Consider the following 22,514-nt stretch of genomic DNA (forward strand, 5'->3'; position numbering starts at 1 on the left):
AATTTTACCATTGGTAAAATTCAGGACACAATAATTTTTCAATGAATATTTCGTTATGTAATACATAATCTTTCATAATAGGTTGAAATGCTCCTAACAAAAAAATTCTATAATATAAACCATAGTTTCAACCCTTATAAAATAAACAAATTAAATAATCAGTGAATCAAGAAATTTTCTTTGTACCAACAACAATCGCAGCCAGATGCAGAGACAATTCCAAAACCTCACAGTTTCAGCTTGACTTCCCGGATAAAGATTAGAAGATTCCGATGGCGACACAATCCCACACATAATAAAATTGATTGTACCTTCAACTGGCCTTCAAGCTACTTCAACAACCTAAAACCCTCAGTTGGATTGCAAAACTTACACATCACTCCATAACCACACTTCCTTTCAACCCAATAAGCACACACTTTCTCTGTCTTCCTCACTATATGATTAATATTTGCAAAAGAGTTAATACAATTTCTTCACTGCTTCAATAGCATCATTTCAATCAGCAGCCCTGGGTGCTAAACCACCTGCAACCTTAGAGACATCTTTGTAAGAAATTCCTCTGAAAACAATAATAGGCACCCTTCAGAAACAAAGATGTGTCCGCGACTTAAGTAAGCACTCCTGGATTTAGGTTAGCCCACTTTGATGTGGGCTTCCCATCAGCGACTTAAGCAATTGCCAAGCTGATAAAACATTAGACCAAAGATGAGTGAGAAACATTTCATGCGGCCCAAGTCATCCCAACTCATTTAATAAAGGTGACAATATATACTACTAAATCGACGTTAGACATACCAACTTGAAGGAAACAACCTATGATTGGCATCCTGGGATACATTCACAGATTCATCAACAATAATTAAGAATCTCAATCAAAACTTAAATAAATCCAACATTCACTCAAAATGTTACACTGGAACTTTTGATTGCAAACAATCATGTTACCAAAGATTGGTCAATAGTACTTAACCGAAAAAAAAAAAAAAAAAAAAGAATGATTGGTAGTTGAGCTTCTACACCAGAACTTGAGTTTGTAGGTTCCTAATAAAGTGGGACACTCAAAAGTTGAATATCAACATCACAAGAAAACGTGGAGTTTAGAAACACACAATACTATTTAAGCTTTCAGCACTAAGAACCCAAACAAATTCTAGGAAATGAGATTTCCATTAACGAAGATATTTGTTAGGAATCTAATTACAAAAGTCTACCATTGCAGGCCCAAAGGGAAAAATCCAGAAGGCAGCCCAGGAGGTGAAGAAGATAGCCCAGTTGAGAGCGAAAGTGAAGACCAAATGGGTGAGGGCAGTTTGGACAGTTCACAAAAGCAACCGAAATTAGTTGAAGCCTCCTTCCCAGAATACAGAGGAGAATCCTTAGTGGTGGGATCCATTTACGGTTAGAAGACTGCACATATAATGGGGAATGCTTGGAATAGGAAGGGGGGGAATTATTATTCAGAATATTGTTACTAAGTAGGTAGAGATAGTGGGAGGGGGTTGGCTCTCGAAACCCAGCTGGACTATTGTTCATTTTTTGTTTCTGATTTTGTTGCTTTTGTTATCACCCTTTGTGGATTCTTGAATTTCTAGAGGAACTTATTGTTCCATTCTTGGAACATTGTTGTAACTATTTTTCACATTATAAATATGAATTAAAATATGATTACTGCTCTGTTTAATCTCATTACAAACATGGCTCAAGTATAATTGATGAAAAGAACAATGAGAGTGAGTTTATGTCCATGATTATCTCCCATCTCCCTTACTGTTGTGAGAGATTTGGTGATGTCGTTTGGATTGTTGTTGGAAAGGAACTGGGATTGTGAATCTGTAAAAAGGAGTTGTGCCTGGAACCTGCTGAAGGAGCTGCTGTGCGCTGCTGAAACCCTCAGCTAGGAGGTTAGTTAGCCGATCATTCAGGTTTGCAACAATATTGTTTAGGGATAATTTACAACCTCTCATAGAGAATCAACGTAGAAACATCAACCATTGAGCAAGGAGAGAATGATGCTGAGAAGAGAGTGATGTCAATCATGGCACAGTAGAAATTGACCAATTTGTATTTGATCTTGTTATAAAGGGGGACAAAACAACGTTGTTTTGTCTTAAAAAAAAAGAAGAATTATGGTTTGGTTCAACTTCAAAACCACCTAAACCAAAACCCAAATTGTAAACCATTTTCCAAATTTTTTTCAACCCAACTCAAACCAAACTACAAAAAAAATCAAATGATTCAATTTAGTTTTATGGTTTTAACCGTGTTTTGCACACTCTCATCAAAAATTCCTAGGAGGTACATACTTAGAGATAGATTTACACTTGGTCAAATTCAAGACACATTGATTTTTCAATGACAATATAATCCTTGAAACTAAGTAGCACTACTTAGTTCCATTTAAGGGTGTAATCAATCTGAGACTTGTAAAGTAGTGCTTAGCTCGAGCTCCACCTAATTACATTAAAGGAGAACTCAAGCTCGAGCTTGAGACAAGAAGATTGATTCGAGCTTGAGACAAGAAGATTGATTCGATCTTGACTCAAAAAATTACATTTAAACACTTTAACTTTCAAAACAATATTATAAACCTCATAATTTATATATTTATCAATTACCATTTATATTTAAAAATAAAAAGTAAAATTTTTTGAGTGTAAATGCGAGATTTGAAAATTTTAGTAAAATATTGATATTTTACTCAAGTTGAGTCATCAACTTAGCGAGCCAACCAACATCAGCCTCTAGCTTAAGTGTTTGAACTCGACTGACTTGAGCTAAAGCTTGACTTTATTTAAATCAAGCCAAGCCTGACTTAAGACATCAAGGTCATAAGCGACTCAATGTTGTTTACAACCTTAGTTTTGTTATCTAATACACGATCTTTTATCAAAAGTCTTAAATGCTCCTAATAAAAAAAGTCTAAAATAATATAAAAAATAAATTAATTTCAATCCTTATTAAAGAAACAAATCAGATAATCAATGAATTCAGAAATTTTCTAAATACCAACAAATCAAATACCAAGCAATCCAAAAGAACAATCGTGGCTAGACAAAGAGACAATACCAAACCCTCACTGTTTCATCTTGACTTCCTAGATAAATCTTATTAGATTCTGATGACAAACAATCCCACACATATAATAAACCCATTAATTCAATGACAAAAATGACACCTGAAATCAATAAAAATTAAAAAAATGAAAAAAAAAATTACTAAAAATGACACCCAGAAACCAATGTTGTAAACTTACACATCACTTTATAACCACACTTCTTTTTAACACAATAAGCACACACTTTCTCAGTCTTCTTCACCATCCAATTATAATTTGCAAAAGAATTCATATGATTTCTTTACTGGTTCAATCACATCTTTTTTATCAACAACCTTCAATATGAAGCCATCTACAACCTTTGATAACATTAAAAATGCACTTGTTAGAAACAAAGATGTGTCAGCCACATACTAATAGCAACTTGATGGTCACGCTAAACCACCAAAGAATGAAGATATGGATTATAATCTGGGAATAACTTGGGTTGAGTATCATTACACTAATTTAATATCATTTTAGAATTAATTAAGTTCATAAAATAATTCATTACTTGGTGTTCAAATAAATAATCTAACAGCTATCATGAAACATGTTAATACAACATGAAAAAATACACAGACTCAACCATACTAGTACTAATGACTTCAGGAATTCTGATACTGTAATAAATAATAGACTTCAAGCAGACTACCATACTAGTGAGTTTGAATATTAATGTATTAGTTAGTATAATACCCCCATGGGTTTTGCAAATGAGGAGAGAAACTAGACTGAACATAGATAAGGATGCAAAATTCACCATCGACTATTCATCTTGCAACTTTACTCAGATAAAGAGGATTGAAATGTGGATTGCAGTCAATAAAATATAATGATTTAGTTTAGAAATAACAACACTTGAATGTACCGAACTATTAGTTTTTTAAATAAAAAAAATTGAAACTTTTTTTTTTTTAAATGCGGGGACCGAAATTTCAAATTTTCCTATTGAAAAACCTAACTTTCATTCTCTTACACAGAAACAGGTCCAACCTTTAATACCATTTAAATTTAGATTTTTGTTTTAATTTAGAAATCAAGACCGGGATATTTCTTGGTTAACATGCATAATTTAAGGTTGACATGGATATTTATTGGTTGACTGATTTTTTTTTCCCCTAATAAGGAGACCGAAATTTCATATTTTCCTATTGAGCACTACAATGTTGGCACAAACCTTTACATAGAAACTTTGACATCTGGCAAGACTCTTGTGATAAGTTGTACTCCCTCAGAAAATGCAGTTACTTGACAATCAACTATCCGTAGGTTCTTCTTTTGAGAATGATGGTAGCAAATTTAGGACTTCACTGTAGTTTTTATACCTTTGTAGTAAATCTAGAATAATTGAAGCCATGGATGCATCTGGCTTCACATTTCTCTCTTTCATTTTGTGAAGAAGTTCTACCACTTTTGAAGTCTCATTATTTTGCAAGAAACCAGACATAAGAGTATTAAAAATGATGCAATCTGGAGCACAATCATTTTGCTCCATATCTGATAACAAATTACTTGCCATCTCCAACTTCCCTTCTTTACAAAGTCCATACAACAGAATGTTATATGTCACAACATCTGGAACAAATCCTTCATTGCGCCATCTGTTAAATAGTTCCAAAGCAATATTGAGTCTTCTTGTTTTGCACAAACCATCAATGAGACAATTGAAAGTAATGATGTCAGGATGAATGTTTCCGTTTCTTAAAGAATGAAACAGTTCAACAGCCCCCAAAACACAACCATTTTTGCAAAACCCATCAATAAGAATATTATACGTAATTAAATTGGGAGGAACATTACTAAGTTGCATCTCACCAAATAGTTTTTTTGCATGTCCAACTTTACCATATATGAAAAGACCTTTTAGCAAGGTGTTAAATGTAACGATTGTTGGCTGAATTCCCTTTGAGGTCATTTCCTTATAAACACAAATAGCTTCATCAGCTTTTCGATTCTTACAATACCAATTGATCAACGTAGTGTAGCTAACTACATTAGGTTTGCATCCCTTACTAAACATCAAAGAAAACAATTCCTTAGCATCATCAATTTTATTTGCCAAGCACATACCATCCATTAAAATATTGAAGCTAAAAACATTAGGCTTACACCCCTTACTTTCCATGGAATCAAATAGTTTTCTTGCATCCTCAATTCTACCTGCCAAGCAATAACCACTTAAAATTGCATTGTAAGAAATTGTGTTGGGGTGAATACCTCTATTAATCATTAGTTGGAGCAATCCATTGGCTTCATCAATCTTCCCATTCTTACAAAGTTCATCCATAAGCACAGTAAATGTCACCTCATTAGGCTTTACACCTTCATCCGACATTTCTGCAAATAAAGTTTTAGCCTCCTCCCAATTAGATGTATTGCACAATCCATAAATTAAAGTGTTGTAAGTAATCACATTTGGATTAACAGCCTTGGACTTCATTTCTGAAAACAGTTTCTTTGCCTTGTCTACTAACCCATATTTGCAAAGACCATCTATAATAGCAGCATAGCAAACAACATTAGGCTTGCAAATGACACCAAATTCACCATTCCCATTATTCATTTCATCAAATAACTGAAGGGCAACAGTGACATTACCTGTTCGACACAAGCCAGTGATCAAACTCCCAACTGTAACCACATCAGGCCTACATCCAACAGAAACCATTTTTCCAAACAATTCGATCGCCTTCTTAATTTTTCCCTCCTTACAAAGACCATTAATCAGACTAGTAAAAGTCACAGCGGCAGGGTAAAAACCCCTCCTAAAAATACTCCCAAAAACCACAAAACCGTCAGAAACCCGGGCCATTTTGCATAAGCAATTAATAACAATGTTCAAAGTAATCAAATTAGGCAACAACCCAGCTGAAACGAACCTCGTGTATAGCACAAGGAATTCATCGTAATATTTTTTCTTAATAAGTGCAGAAAACAAAATACTGAAAGATGACATACCAGGAGTGGGGTCCATATGAATCATGTAATCGAAAGAATCAAGAGCTTCATGAAGAGAAAAGTTACCCGACTTGCAGTTTACATGGAGGAAATTATCAAGTTGAAAAAGGTGTTTAATAATAGTGGTGCGTTTGGCTGATTTCAGTGACGAAGGAATGAATGAAGATGAAAATCTAACATTCAAAGATGATTTAAAGGAAATAATTGAAGTTTTAAGAAACATTTTCGAAGAGCGGACCTGTGAAGGGAGGGAGCCTGAAATTCCTTGGCGAACGGCCGTAAAGAGATTTGTGCGACGCGAAATGTACAGGGACAGACGCATAATAAGTTTGGCCCTATTCCTGCGCATCGCAAATAATGTATAATTACTGATTTGTCCTGCTTTGCCACTAAGTGTAACAGTACTAACCCATAAGTACCCTTATATAAAACATTTAAAACTTTAATCCTTTTTAATTAATTACTAATGATTTGAAATATAAAATTGATAACCTCCTTTTAATTCAGTATATTTTATAAGAAACCTCTAGAATGATCTATGATTGAATTATGAAAGGCAAAACAAGTTATTCTACCCAAGGTTTAGTCCACTAACAAAAATCTCACTTGTTAACTTTTAAAATTTAAATACCTAACTACTAATTAAATCTATTAATAATAAGAGTATAATTGTCATTGTATTTAGTAATAAAAAATAAATAAAATTTTTTCCTTTTCCTTAACTTAGTTTTAAAAACTCATATTTTTTTCCATCATAGCTTTGAAAACTAATATTTCCTCTTGTTAGGGTTTCTTATTTTTAACTTATCATCACCCCCTTAACTTTTATAAAATCAAAGTTACACCCCACAACTACATTCTCTTATTTTTATAACCTTTCTTCTTAGTCCGATTATGTAACTTCCATTTTGTTGATACTCTCTCCCTTGCCAAGAATATTTTTGGCCCCTTTATTAAAGTTTCTTGATGAAAGTGTAACGTTTTTTTGGTGATATTTTCACTCTTTTTCTAGTGAAAGTCAACACTCTCCTTCGATCATTGATGCTCATCACATTGGCTTGGTTCCCTCCCTTTGTCAAATCTTGTTCCAACCATCCTTTTTTTGATTTGCACAGTGGTCGTTGGCTCAGTTCCTTAGTTTTTTGTTGGCAATGTTGATTTTCTTAGTTAACAAGATTAAGCCTTGTTCCCTGATTTTTTTCGTCAGCTAAAGATGAAGGGAGAAGTTCATCGAAGACATAGGTGAAAGTATAATGTTTCAAAACTTAAGGGGTAGTTGTAAGAGGAAAAAATATGAATAATATGAAACTCCTGGACAAGGGGAAAAAGTCAGTTGTCTAAATGATACACTCCTTCATCAATTTTTTATTTTTCATGTGTATGTATACATATATGTTAAAAAGGGTAAATTAATAATTTACAATTAAACTAACAAATTTGAATAACAAATAAATATTTAGATTTTTAAAAATTAACATATATAATTTTGTCAATGGACTAAATCTTGAGTGCAAATAAATCTTTTGCCCATTATGAAATTTATTATACTGTAAAGTGCGGGGAAATAACAATGCCTTATATATATATATATATATATATATATATATATATATATATATATATATTTATTTATTTATTTATTTATAATTAATTACTATATTTATATATATATTTATAGTAATTAATTGAAAATAACAATGATGATTTATAGAATGAGCATAACATTTTAATTTTATATAAAAAAATTTGAAGTATAACATTTATTAAAGCACAACGCATAATAGATAGAGAATTATTGATTAAGAGTTCAATAGTTATGAACAGGATGATACAAAAATATTTTATTCCTAATATTATAGGTAGAAATTAATAAGGAAAGATCATAATAAACATATAAAGATTATAGTCAACACTGTTTAATTTAATTTGATCTTCATTTTGATTGATATGATTCTAACTTTAATTTAATCTTATTCTGATTCTGATTTGATTTGAATCTAATTTTTCACAATTGGTGGATGTTCGTACAAAAGACACAAATGAGACTGTACAAAAAGGGTATATGGGTGTTCACAAAGTAAAAAGTGGATTATATCCCTAGGGTTTCAACATGACTATGAAGAGGAAGGCCAAGTCATTAATAAGGAAGATGTGTACGCCTATGTACAAGAACGTGCGTCATGATCAAGGATGCTTGTGAGTAGTTAACCATGTATGAGAGACTAGGTACGTGACTATGAGCCCTAGGATGTACAATTGTACATTCGATAAGGAAGTAAAGTTGAGCTAAGTCATGAACCCAAAAATTCATAATGTTGTCCGAAGGATAATACTGATGTATATCGTATATAGTAGTATTGAGTCATGCCTAAAGAGTGTAACAATATAGTTAGGCCATAAGAGAAAGAAAAATTAGGGTGAAAACTACTGACGAGTCTAAATTAAGTTAGAAACTCGAGATGCATGTATCTTTATACATAAGTATATCCCAATCAGTGTTATCATATTAAACCATAATCTTTCATTAGTAGATATGTTTCATGAGGGTTGTTACGAGAGCATATTTATAAGATTCTTTCTACATATGTCTATAATAGAGCATCGCTTATAGTCAGTAGGACACAATATTCATAGGAGGGTAAAATAGCCCATAGTAGGGCCTACATATGATATCACAATACAATAATGTTTTTAAGAAAAATGAGACTGTATAGTATGTTACAAATCTATGTTTTAACCTAACTTGATCAACACATAAATTTAAGTATTTAGTAAAAGTACAAAGTGTTTTCACTTGAGTTTTCAAATATTTAGAAGGAAAGTCATCTAAGTATAGGATCTCGAGTGTATCTTAGATGACCAAGAGATTTTGTTATTATAGTTATGAGACCTTAGTGTTTTCTAAGATGACTATATGGGACCAAAGGTGTTCCTAAGATAAAGTTAAGAAATGACCAAAAGCACTTATAATGACAAAGTCATTAAAGGTTGAAGTCCAAGAAGAGTACTTCTAATTACTAAGTTAGAGTGGAAGCAACTCAAGGTTATAATGGGGATTAATTAAGTTTAAGTAACACCTCAATACGACCAAGTAATTTATTACTCACTCTTCTACTTTTAATGTTTTCTAGGTGATGAATGCTATGGATGGATTTATCATGGTTTGTTACACACATTATTTAAGTATCTTTATGTATTTAAACATTATTTGCATGTTTTCGCATGTAAATTTAATAAAGGGTATTCATGAAATTTTTTAAAATTATGATTTGTTGGATAAACACTTTTAAGTGTTATGCATGTTTTTTAAGTTTATGTACTTACGTTTCCCTTTGAAGGATAATATTTTTATAAGGGATGTTACATACACTTTTTTCACACAACAAATTCAGGATTCATTTTCTTAATTGTAACAAACATAAACTCATTTTGAACAACTAAAAAATGTTAAGGACAAGCAACTAACCCGATTAAATGCCCTTCTAAATCATGCGAACTAATAAAATAAACATCTATGCACACTAGTAGTGATAATTTTTTCTAACAGTTTAGGATCGACTGCCTGTAATTAAGCTCAACACAGGATATACTTTTGGTATGGGTTGAATGAGTAAATACAATATCATTAGACTCGAGGCTTCTATCAGATCTTAAAGTAGAACTACAAGAAATCCATGAATAATCTATTTTATAATGCTAGTCAAAAAACAACTTTGATACTATGAAAGGTTTCGCCTGAATTTTAAAAAAATATTAAAAAAAAGACAACAAGCACTTTGAGAAAAAAAAATATCTCTATTTTTTATTAAAGAAACGATTACAACTGTCTGTATTTTTGAAAAAAAAAAATCGAACTAACAGTTTTTTATGGAAGAGATTTTGTGACTATGAGAATCAAACATATTAAGAATTAGAGTTAAAACAAAGCAGTTTTGATATTTCAAATAATAGATTCTCATATTCAAGAAAGAGGATTCAATGTCTCTATATCCAAGAATGTGACATAACGACACTCAAAAGACATAGTAAGTTATGCCTTGGAATTTGAAGAGCAATGTCGTTGCACAAAGAGGGTAGAAGATTAGATATGTTAAGTTATTAAAAACCTAATGCTATGGCATGCATAGAATAGTCTAGATTTTCCCCCGTGGAATAGTTTGATTTAACTTAGCTTATTGTTAGGTAAAATATGTTCCTAAATAGTTCCACTCAATATGCATTAAAAAAGAAAAAACTTTATCAAGTTCCATGCATTTTAGAATCAAAACAAAAAAAGTAGAAGAAAAAAATAAGGTTGGGCTTTGGATTAAATGTATGATTTGATGAAGTTGAACATACATAAGAATGAATCAACTAAATGCCTCAAATGATTATTGTGGTTTTATAGATTAAAAGACCTAGACACAAGTAACTGGAATATGTTTTCCTTTGAGGATTGGCTCAACGTTTAAACAAGAAGACATTGTTGGACCACTTCAGTGCCATTGTAAACCAAGTTGATATCACCAATCTCCACATTTTTGCATGGATTCAATCTGTTACACAGAAGATTAACTGTAACTTTGGTGGAGGAAGTGTCCCTAATTTTTTTGGCTATATTATGTCGATACTAGGACGATCATCATTCGACTATTTCACAGCGCTGGACTACTGCCCACACATTCTTCGTATGACATATTGAGATGGCCTAAAAGAGTTGGCAGACCACACTAAATGAGGAGTTTCAGCTTTCAAGGCTTTTCACGAGGATGGTTAAGGCAGCTTACACCCCAGGGTTGTTTTACAAACCATGGGGGATGGTCGATAAGGTATAGTATAATTGTATTTTCATTACATTTTACGTCGAATTAGTTTATAATCAATTTTAATTTGTCACTGTTTATAGGTTTACATTCCTATAAACTTCGACTATGCACATTGGGTGGCCAGAGTTATAGATTTTTATGAGTGATCGATTACAGTATACGATTCAGAGGTATTATACGATTCAGCTTATTAGCAGACTCCACGATGTGATCCCCTCGTGTTACATTCAGTGACGGATGTCCCTCAGTAGGGGGAAGGTTTCGGTGACTGTGGTGTGTTTATGTTACATTTTTTTTAGTGTTTGGCATTATCACAGAGTGTTGATTTTCCTTGAGAGTTGTCTACCTTTATGCGTCGACGTTTAGCATCACAGTTATATTTCCACTATATTGAGTAGATCACAGGTGTATATTTAGTTACCTCATTATTTATTTGTCATTCTTCATATGTTCTTATGTATATATTTATTGTATGTGCGTATGTGTATGATGTACTTTATCTATCATTATATATGAATATGTATTTGATTTCATTTTTTAAATAATCTTGTCACGAAAATAATTATATATGATTTGAGTGATGTTACTATCAAACATGAGATGAAATAAAGAAACACTCAAACAGCTTATTCCAACAAATATAAAATGAAGAAATTATTCACATTAAAATTATTACATCGGTCACATATCACTGAAGTATAACAATGATGAATCATATAACTAACAAAACTAAACATAAGCTTGTCAAGATCTTGACCTTTTGCCTTTTCTGGATGAATGCTGCGTGGCGGAGCTCGGGATAGGTGTTGTGCTTTTACATTGGGTTCGTACATGTCCTGGTTCATGGTAACGACTGCAAATCCTGGGTGTAACATTTTCTCCTTGTGAAGGACATCAATTTCTATTGGAAGGGTGACCTAGACAACGACTATCGAGGATAGGGGACAGAATAACTATTTCTTTTGGTGAGTGCAACCATTCTGATTGGTTTCCAAAAGGATTGATAGGTTCTGATATATTGCACAGTAGAATTCAGTGCAGAAGAATGGATGAACTCGTGCATTGACATTTGTGAGCCTCATGTGTCATGCAACAACAATGACATGCTTGCACAGAATATGTGAAAGCTGAAACTTTCTACACATACAAAACATTTCACCGAAGTCCATAATACTTATGTATCTACCAAAACCAACAACCTGATACCAAGTAGGTGTAATTGATCGAACCTCCAAGCATGCAGACTTTGACAGACGATTGCTAATCTTCTTTTTTGTCCAAAGGGTGACAAAGTTAAGGCATTTATCTATAATTTGAAAAAAATATTAACAACACATTTGTTAATAACCAAAACTAAGGGGAAAAAGTACATGATTAAAAACTTTTAATTATTAACGATTGGATACTTACTTGTATGGTTTCTCCTCTCTTAAAACAATAGTTGCATGGTACCACGAATGAACTTGATGATCATTGTGATAGGCAGACCCTATGTATGTCTGACAAGGGCGTTAAATGACTCTTCAATATTAGTTGTTATGATATTGTATCGATGTCTCGGAAAAGTATGCTTTACCCCAACTCTCAAATCTGACCTCACGTAGATAAGCTCCAGCTTAAGGGTTCATTGGATCAAGAGATCGCATTATCGCCTCAAATTTTGCTTCTGTGTATGATTTTACGACTTTCCAATATGTACCTACAACCTGTGAGGTGATAAAAAATATGAGAACTTTATAATCAAAATGTATGAAAAAGATAAACATTTCAAAATTTTAATACTTGTTTAAACACTTTACCTTTGAGTCTCGTTTATACTTTGCCCATATGTTACACAAAAGATGATGACAACAACATCCATAGTGGACATCTGAAAAGACTTCAACTATTGCAAAGTATATAACATGATGTTGATCTAAGATTATCGCCAGCTCGGAGAGGTCATTGATGCATTTTTTAATCTTCCTAAAAAACCAACACTACGTGTCGTGATTTTCTTTTTTATCGACACTGAAACCAATGAGATATATTTGGTTATTACCGTCAAGAGCCACTGCAATGAATAAATGTCCTAGATATTGGCCTTTAAAGAAAGCAGCGTCAATGCAAATAACAGGTTAGAAATATTCTCTGAATACATGAACAGAATATCCTAATGCCACGAAGAAATTCTTAAATCGATGGTCATCGTCCGTTTCAATAGCAATAATGGTGTTCGAATTAGTACGCTGTAGATTGTAGCAATAATATGGTAAGAGCATAAATGATTCCTCCGGTGAGCCTGTCAATGAATTTATAACCCAGTTTTTTGCCCGTCACGCTTGTGAATATGAAATGTCAATTTTATACCTGTCGATGATGTCCACAATTATTTCCTTAGGCCAATTAATTTGATCAATCAACACAAACTTTGATCTCATTAATTGGCCTAAAGCTCGGGCCCTAGCTTGTCTGTGATGTGACATGATTTGATCAACTGAACATGTGTGGGTAGGATTCATTTGGTTGATTTGAAACACTTCACTGACTTTGGACTTGTTTGCATATATATACCACTCACAATTTTCAGTCTTGCACTTAATTTCCCATCGTGTCTTATCAGACTTCTTGACCATGAATTGAAATCTTTTAAGTAAAGCAAATTGCTTCACAATATCTTTCAATTGTACTTTATTATGGAAAATATCACCAACTTTTACACCATTCTCCTCTTGGATCGATCTAGTACCTGATGATGTTGATAGCTATGGAAGAAAATCAGGAACTCGCTTAAATGGATCAGTGGGGATATTATCAAAAAATGACCCAGAATAATTTCCACCACCTGAAATAGGATCTTCAAGCTATAAACTATTCATACCCACGGTAACTGATGGCATAGACTCGAGTTCTACCTCTTCAGAAGGAATATCGGACATATCATTTCCATCAAAGTCACCTCAGTCGGGAACCCTATCTTTTTCTCCATGAGCCCATGAGTTTGCAATATACAATGGGTCATTACTGAAATTAATCAAGTTTTCCAATCATATTCTGTTTTCACCCCACTAATTTCTTTTTCATCTTCATCTTCATCTTTTTCCTCCTGTCTTTCAATTGGGGTACATATAACAAAAACAAAAATACATTCTTATAAGTATTAAGACATATTAATAAGACCAACTGACATCTTCATCATTTTAGATCTGTACAGAGCAGTCGAGCTCAATTTTTCTTGATTTCATTGATAGTTGAAAGTAATTTTTCATTGAATCAATATTACAAAAATCCTTCAAAAGCTCAATAAATCCCTCAAATATTGTTCCATAAGGAATTTTAATCAATTGTTTAAATCATCCAACATATTTCATTGTGTTATCGCCACATTAAATCAATTCTCCTTGGTAACAAATCGATGCATAATCATCAATTTTAATTATAAATCCAACAATAACAAGTTTTTGGAAATAATTATTCATTTATAACAAAAAATCTATAATAACTATGTAAAACAGTCTTACAATTATTAATATAAAAAACCCCTCATATTTTTTTAATATTTTATTTAACCCCTTATAATTATTTAACAATTTATGTAACTCCCTCGTATGTTATCTTGTATCAAAATACATCTATATGTTCTTAACATTCCATTTAAAATGTTTTTACAATATTTAATATCAAAATACCCTTATATTATTTTAATATTCCATTTAACTCTTTATAATTATCTAATATTTTATTTAACACTCTTGTATAATATCTTGTATCAAAATGTATATATCTATTCTTAATATTTCATTAAAAACATTCTTACAATGTTTAATATCAAAATACCCCCTATGTTTTCCTAATATTTCATTTAACCTCCAATAATTATTTAACAATTTATTTAACAGCCTTTTTTGTTACCTTATATCAAAATGTATCTATCTATTCTTAACATTTCATTTAAAGCGTTCTTACAATATTTAATATCAAAATACCCCCTATATTTTTTAATATTTCATTTATCCCTCCATACTTATCTAATATTTCATTTAATACTCTCGTATGTTTCTTATTATCAAAATACATCTATTCATTCTTAATATGTTTTTAAATCCTTCATATATTATAAACTATCAAAATACCCTCATATTTTTCTTAACATTCCATTTAACCCCCTATAATTATCTAACCTTTTATTTAACACAATTTGATGTTCTCTTGTATCAAAAAACATCTATCTATTCTTAACCTATTATTTAAATCCTTCATGTATTATTTAATTTCAAAATACCTCGTATATTTTTTTTTAAATTTTTTTACCCCCTAAAATTACCTAACATTGCATTTACCACCCTTGTATGTTGTCTCATATCAAAATACATTTATCTATTCCTAAAATTTCATTTATAATGCTCTTACAATGTTTAATATCAAAATGCCCCCCATGTTTTTATAACATTTTATTTGACCCCCCATAATTATCTAACACTTCATTTAATATCCTTGTATGTTGTCTTGTATCAAAATATACCTATTTATTCTTAACATATTATTTAAATCCTTTATATATTGTATAATATCAAAATACCCCCATATTTCTCTAATATTCATTTAACCCCTATATTATTATCTAATATTCAAGTACCCCATTTACATGACATATAAACATGATTTAACAAATAAAATTAAGTTTTTAGATTAAAATTCGTATAAATACCTTTTTTTTACAAATAGCCTTTTTTAGATTCGAATTCTAAAATAAGAATTTCTTCCGTTCAAACGAATCTATACTAATTGATATTGAGTAAAAATGAGAGTAAAAGTGAGTGTTTAAGTGATATGAGAAGTGTGTGTAATAAGAGTGAGTGAGAGGGTTTATATACATATGGTGAAGGGTAATTTTAGTATTTTATAAAAAGTTTACGGCATTTTTGTTAGGAATAGGGAAATTGGGCATTTTTGCTTAAGAATTGGGAAATTGGGCTTTTTTTCTTAATGGAGGGGTAACTTGGCCATTTAATATAATTTCCCCATGTCATTTATTGCAAACACCTTTAGTTTTTCATGATTATTATACGAAGGTCCCTAAGTATAATAAAATGGACTTTCGAGCCCATAAACTTTCCAAGGCTCTAAATTCTCCATTTAGAATTCAGACCGAATTTAACTTGAACAATCCTCATGCCTCCATAGTTCATCAACTTCTTTTATGTGTGACCCATTGGCTTCTTTTATGTTGTTCTAAAAGACTAAGAGATTTGTAGATTTTTCGGTTCATGATGCTACTAATCCAATCGCCATCTACCAAATGGAGTTGTTGATGCTCCACAAACTATGTAATTCTTCAGTTATTTCTACAAATTTGTTGTCAATTTCAGGGAGGTAAATACTCAGATAATTTTACCATTGGTAAAATTCAGGACACAATAATTTTTCAATGAATATTTCGTTATGTAATACATAATCTTTCATAATAGGTTGAAATGCTCCTAACAAAAAAATTCTTCACTGCTTCAATCGCATCATTTCAATCAGCAGCCCTGAGTGCTAAACCACCTGCAACCTTAGAAACATCTTTGTAAGAAATTCCTCTGAAAACAATAATAGGCACCCGTCAGAAACAACGACTTAAGCAAGCACTCCTGGATTTAGGTTAGCCCACTTTGATGTGGGTTTCCCATCAGCGACTTAAGCAATTGCCAAGCTGATGAAACATTAGACCAGAGATGAGTGAGAAACATTTCATGTGGCCCAAGTCATCCCAACTCATTTAATAAAGGTGACAATATATACTACTAAATCGAATTTAGACATACCAACTTGGACGAAACAACCTATGATTGGCATCCTGGGATACATTCACAGATTCATCAACAATAATTAAGAATCTCAATCAAAACTTAAATAAATCCAACATTCACTCAAAATGTTACACTGGAACTTTGGATTGCAAACAATCATATTACCAAAGATTGGTCAGTAGTACTTAGCCGAAAAAAAATAAAAAAAAGAATGATTGGTAGTTGAGCTTCTACACCAGAACTTGAGTTTGTATGTTCCTAATGAAGTGGGACACTCAAAAGTTGAACATCAACATCACAAGAAAACGTGGAGTTTAGAAACACACAATACTAGTTAACGTTTCAGCACTAAGAACCCAAACAAATTCTAGGAAATAAGATTTCCATTAACGAAGATATTTGTTGGGAATCTAATTACAAAAGTCTACCATCGCATCGCAGGCCCAAAGGGAAAAATCCAGAAGGCAGCCCAGGAGGTGCGGAAGATAGCCCAACTGAGAGCAAAAGTGAAGACCATATGGGTGAGGGCAGTTTGGACAGTTCACAAAAGCAACTGAAATTAGTTGAAGCCTCCTTCCCATAATTCAGAGGAGAATCCTTAGTGGTGGGGTCCATTTACGGTAAGAAGGCTGCCTATATAATGGGGAATGCTTGGAATAGGAAGGGGGCGAATTATTATTCAGAATATTATCCCTAAGTTGGTAGAGATAGTAGGAGAGGGCTGACTTTTGAAACCCAGCTGGACTATTGTTCATTTTCTATTTCTATTTCTGTTTCTGTTGCTTTTGTTATCACCTTTTGTGGATTCTTGAATTTCCAGAGGAACTTATTGTTACATTCTTGGAACATTGTTGTAGCTATTTTTCACATTATGAATATGAAATGAAATATGATTACTGCTCTGTTTAATCTCATTACAAACATGGCTCAAGTTTGCAATAATATTGTTTAGGGATACCTGCTGAAGGAGCTATTGAAACCCTCAGCTAGGAGGTCAGTTAGCCGATCATTCAGGTTTGCAATAATATTGTTTAGGGATAATTTACAACTTCTCATAAAGAATTAGTGTGGAAACATCAACTATCGAGCAAGGAGAGAATGATGTCAAGAAGAGAGTGATGTCAATTATGACATAGTGGAAATTGACCAATTTGTATTTGATCTTGTTATAAAGGGGACAAAACAATATCGTTTTGCCCAAAAAAAAAAGAATTATGGTTTGGTTCAATTTCAAAACCACCTAAACCAAAACCCAAATTGTAAACCATTTTCCAAATTTTTTTCAACCCAACTCAAACCAAACTACAAAAAAAATTGAATGGTTCAATTTAGTTTTATAGTTTTAACCGTGTTTTGCACACTCTCATCAAAAATTTCTAGGAGGTACATACTTAGAGATAGATATACACTTGGTCAAATTCAAGACACATTGATTTTTCAATGACAATATAATCCTTGAAACTAAGTAGCACTACTCAGTTCCATTTAAAGGTGTAATCAATCTGAGTCTTGTAAAGTGGTGCTTAGCTTGAGCTCCACTTAATTACATTAAAGGAGAACTCAAGCTCGAGCTTGAGACAAGAAGATTGATTCGATCTTGACTCAAAAAATTACATTCAAACACTTTAACTTTCAAAACAATATTATAAACCTCATAATTTATATATTTATCAATTACCTTTGATATTCAAAAATAAAAAATAAAATTTTTGGAGTGTAAATGCAAGATTTGAAAATTTTAGTAGAATATTGATATTTTACTCGAGTTGAGTCATCAATTTAGTGAGCCAACCAACATCAACCTCTAGCTCAAGTGTTTGAACTCAAGTGGTTTAAGATAAAGCTTGACTTTACTTAAATCAAGCCAAGCCTAACTTAAGATATCTAGGTCATAAGCAACTCAACGTTGTTTACACCCTTAGTTTCGTTATCTAATACACGATTTTTTATCAAAAGTCTTAAATGCTCCTAATAAAAAAAGTCTAAAATAATATAAAAAATAAATTAATTTCAATCCTTATTAAAGAAACAAATCAAATAATCAATGAATTAAGAAATTTTCTAAATACCAACAAATCAAAAACCAAGTAATCCAAAAGAACAATCGTGGCTAGACAAATAGACAATACCAAACCCTCACTGTTTCATCTTGACTTCCTAGATAAATCTTATTAGATTGTAATGACAAAGAATCCCACACATATGATAAACCCATTAATTCAATGACAAGAATGACACCGGAAATCAATAAAAACTAAAAAAATGAAAAAAAAAATTACTTAAAATGACACCCAGAAATCAGTATTGTAAACTTACACATCACTTTATAACCACACTTCTTTTTAACACAATAAGCACACACTTTCTCAGTCTTCTTCACCATCCAATTATAATTTGCAAAAGAGTTCATACGATTTCTTTACCAGTTCAATCACATCGATTTAATCAACAACCTTGAATGTGAAGCCATCTACAACCTTTGATAACATTAAAAATGCACTTGTTAGAAACAAAGATGTGTCAGCCATATACTAACAGCAACTCGATGGTCACCCTAAACCACCAAAAATGAAGATATGGATTATAATTTGCGAATATCTAGGGTTGAGTATCATTACACTAATTTAATATCATTTTAGAATTAATTAAGTTCACAAAATAATTCATTACTTGGTGTTCAAATAAATAATCTAACAGCTATCATGAAACATGTTAATCCAACATGAAAAAATACATAGACTCAACCATACTAGCACTAATGACTTCAGAAATTCTGATACTGTAATAAATAATAGACTTCAAGCGGACTACCATACTAGTGAGTTTGAATATTAACGTATTATTTAGTATAATACCCTCATGGGTTTTGCAAATGTGGAGAGAAACTAGACTGAACATAGATAAGGATGCAAATTCACCATCGACTATTCATCTTGCAACTTTACTCAGATTAACAGGATTGAAATGTGGATTGCAGTGAATAAAATATAACGATTTAGTTTAGAAATAACAACACTTGAATGCACCGAACTATTAGTTTTTTGAATAAAAAAAATTGAAACTTTTTTTTTTTTAAATGCATGGACTGAAATTTCATAATTTCCTATTGAAAAACCTAACTTGCATTCTCTTACACAGAAACAGGTCCAACCTTTAATACCATTTAAATTTAGATTTTTGTTTTAATTTAGAAATCATGACCAGGATATTTCTTGGTTAACATGCACAATTTAAGGTTGACATGGATATTTATTGGTTGACTGATTTTTTTTTTTCCTAATAAGGAGACCGAAATTTCATATTTTCCTATTGAGCACTACAATGTTGGCACAAACCTTTACATAGAAACTTTGACATCTGGCAAGACTCTTGTGATAAGTTGCACTCCCTCAGAAAATGCAGTTACTTGACAATCAACTATCTGTACGTTCTTGGTTTGAGAACGCTGGTAGCAAATTTAGGACTTCACTGTAGTTTTTATACCTTTGTAGTAAATCTAGAATAATTGAAGCCGTGGATGCATCTGGCTTCACATTTCTCTCTTTCATTTTGTGAAGAAGTTCTACCACTTTTGAAGTCTCATTATTTTGCAAGAAACCAGACATAAGAGTATTAAAACTGTTGCAATTTGGAGCACAATCGTTTTGTTCCATATCTGATAAAAAATTACTTGCCATCTCCAACTTCCCTTCTTTACAAAGTCCATACAACAGAATGTTATATGTCACAACATCTGGAACAAATCCTTCATTGTGCCATCTGTTAAATAGTTCCAAAGCAATATTGAGTCTTCTTGTTTTGCACAAACCATCAATGAGACAATTGAAAGTAATGATGTCAGGATGAATGTTTCCGTTTCTTAAAGAATGAAACAGTTCAACAGCCTCCAAAACACAACCATTTTTGCAAAACCCATCAATAAGAATATTATACGTAATTAAATTGGGAGGAACATTACTAAGTTGCATCTCATCAAATAGTTTTTTTGCATGTCCAACTTTACCATATATGAAAAGACCTTTTAGCAAGGTGTTAAATGTAACAATTGTTGGCTGAATTCCCTTTGAGGTCATTTCCTTATAAACACAAATAGCTTCATCAGCTTTTCGATTCTTACAATACCAATTGATCAACGTAGTGTAGCTAACTACATTAGGTTTGCATCCCTTACTCAACATCAAAGAAAACAATTCCTTAGCATCATCAATTTTATTTGCCAAGCACATACCATTCATTAAAATACTGAAGCTAAAAACATTAGGCTTACACCCCTTACTTTCCATGGAATCAAATAGTTTTCTTGCATCCTCAATTCTACCTGCCAAGCAGTAACCACTTAAAATTGCATTGTAAGTAATTGTGTTGGGGTGAATACCTCTATTAATCATTAGTTGGAGCAATCCATTGGCTTCATCAATCTTCCCATTCTTACAAAGTTCATCCATAACCACAGTAAATGTCACCTCATCAGGCTTTACACCTTCATCCGACATTTCTGCAAATAAAGTTTTAGCCTCCTCCCAATTAGATGTATTGCACAATCCGTAAATTAAAGTGTTGTAAGTAATCACGTTTGGATTAACAGCCTTGGACTTCATTTCTGAAAACAGTTCCTTCGCCTTGTCTACTAAGCCATATTTGCAAAGACCATCTATAATAGCAGCATAGCAAACAACATTAGGCTTGCAAATGACACCAAATTCACCATTCCCATTATTCATTTCCTCAAATAACTGAAGGGCAACAGTGACATTACCTGTTCTACAAAAGCCAGTGATCAAACACCCAACTGTAACCACATCAGGCCTACATCCAACAGAAACCATTTTTCCAAACAATTCAATCGCCTTCTCAATTTTGCCCTCCTTACAAAGACCAATAATCAGACTAGTAAAAGTCACGGCGTCAGGGTAAAAACCCCTCCTAAAAATACTCGCAAAAACCACAAAACCGTCAGAAACCCGGACCATTTTGCATAAGCAATTAACAACAATGTTCAAAGTAATCAAATTAGGCAACAACCCAGCTGAAACGAACCTCGTGTATAGCACAAGGAATTCATCGTAATATTTTTTCTTAATAAGTGCAGAAAACAAAATACTGAAAGATGACATACCAGGAGTGGGGTCCATATGAATCATGTAATCGAAAGAATCAAGAGCTTCATCAAGAGAAAAGTTACCCGACTTGCAGTTTACATGGAGGAAATTATCAAGTTTAGAAAGGTGTTTAATAGTAGTGGTGCGTTTGGCTGATTTCAGTGACGAAGGAATGAATGAAGATGAAAATCTAACATTCAAAGATGATTTAAAGGAAATAATTGAAGTTTTAAGAAACATTTTCGAAGAGGGGATCTGTGAAGAGAGGGAGTTTGAAATTCCTTGGTGAACGGCCGTAAAGAGCTTTGTGCGACGGGAAATGTACAGGGGCAGACGCATCATAAGTTTGATCCTACTCCCACGCATCGCAAATAATGTTTAATTACTGATTTGTCCTCTGTCGTTAGTAAGTGTAACAGTACTAACGCATCAGTACCCCTATATAAAACATTTAAAACTTTAGTCCTTTTTAATTAATTACTAATAATTTGAAATATAAAATTGATGACCTCCTTTTAATTCAGTATATTTTATAAGGAACCGCTAATATGACCTATAATTGAATTATGAAGGCAAAACAAGTTATTCTACCCAAGGTTTAGTCCTCTAACTTTTAAATTTTAAATAGCTAACTACTAATTAAATCTATTAATAATAAGAGTATAATTGTCATTGTATTTAATAATATTAAAAAAATAAAATTTTATCCTTTTTGCTTAGTTAAATTTTAAAAAACTCATTTTTTTTCATCATAGCTTTGAAAACTAACACTTCTTCTTGT

The 22,514-nt window shown here is 32.2% G+C and overlaps 2 protein-coding genes across 11 annotated transcripts; both read right to left on the reverse strand.

Annotated features, from left to right (window-relative positions):
- Positions 1-19: 19 nt before the first annotated feature.
- Positions 20-22,054, reverse strand: LOC123229466 (pentatricopeptide repeat-containing protein At1g62670, mitochondrial-like). Of its 4 annotated transcripts, XM_044655288.1 has the most exons (5): positions 21,751-22,053; positions 21,391-21,557; positions 21,010-21,285; positions 16,360-16,389; positions 20-497 (listed from the first exon to the last, which is right to left on the reverse strand). In XM_044655288.1, the coding sequence occupies exons 2-4, from the start codon at positions 21,458-21,460 to the stop codon at positions 16,361-16,363; spliced, it is 375 nt and encodes a 124-aa protein (XP_044511223.1). In that variant the 5' UTR covers positions 21,461-21,557; positions 21,751-22,053; the 3' UTR covers positions 20-497; position 16,360. The 4 variants fall into 4 exon arrangements, 3 of the variants coding, with proteins under 3 accessions (XP_044511223.1, XP_044511221.1, XP_044511222.1); XR_006504880.1 differs by lacking the exons at positions 20-497; positions 16,360-16,389 and adding an exon at positions 18,683-19,111 and having other exon boundaries at positions 19,970-21,285; positions 21,751-22,054; XM_044655287.1 differs by lacking the exons at positions 20-497; positions 16,360-16,389 and adding an exon at positions 20,254-20,393.
- On the reverse strand, positions 49-6,372 carry LOC123229464 (pentatricopeptide repeat-containing protein At3g22470, mitochondrial-like). 7 transcript variants are annotated; one of them, XM_044655283.1, is made up of 3 exons: positions 6,059-6,372; positions 4,278-5,865; positions 3,054-3,417 (listed from the first exon to the last, which is right to left on the reverse strand). In XM_044655283.1, the coding sequence occupies exon 2, from the start codon at positions 5,766-5,768 to the stop codon at positions 4,356-4,358; it is 1,413 nt and encodes a 470-aa protein (XP_044511218.1). In that variant the 5' UTR covers positions 5,769-5,865; positions 6,059-6,372; the 3' UTR covers positions 3,054-3,417; positions 4,278-4,355. The 7 variants fall into 7 exon arrangements, with proteins under 7 accessions (XP_044511220.1, XP_044511216.1, XP_044511215.1 ...); XM_044655284.1 differs by lacking the exon at positions 6,059-6,372 and having other exon boundaries at positions 4,278-5,437; positions 5,699-6,052; XM_044655282.1 differs by lacking the exon at positions 6,059-6,372 and having other exon boundaries at positions 4,278-5,593; positions 5,699-6,052.
- Positions 22,055-22,514: the final 460 nt, after the last annotated feature.

The sequence above is a fragment of the Mangifera indica genome, chromosome 11 (genome assembly GCF_011075055.1).
Source record: "Mangifera indica cultivar Alphonso chromosome 11, CATAS_Mindica_2.1, whole genome shotgun sequence".
NCBI lineage: Eukaryota > Viridiplantae > Streptophyta > Magnoliopsida > Sapindales > Anacardiaceae > Mangifera > Mangifera indica.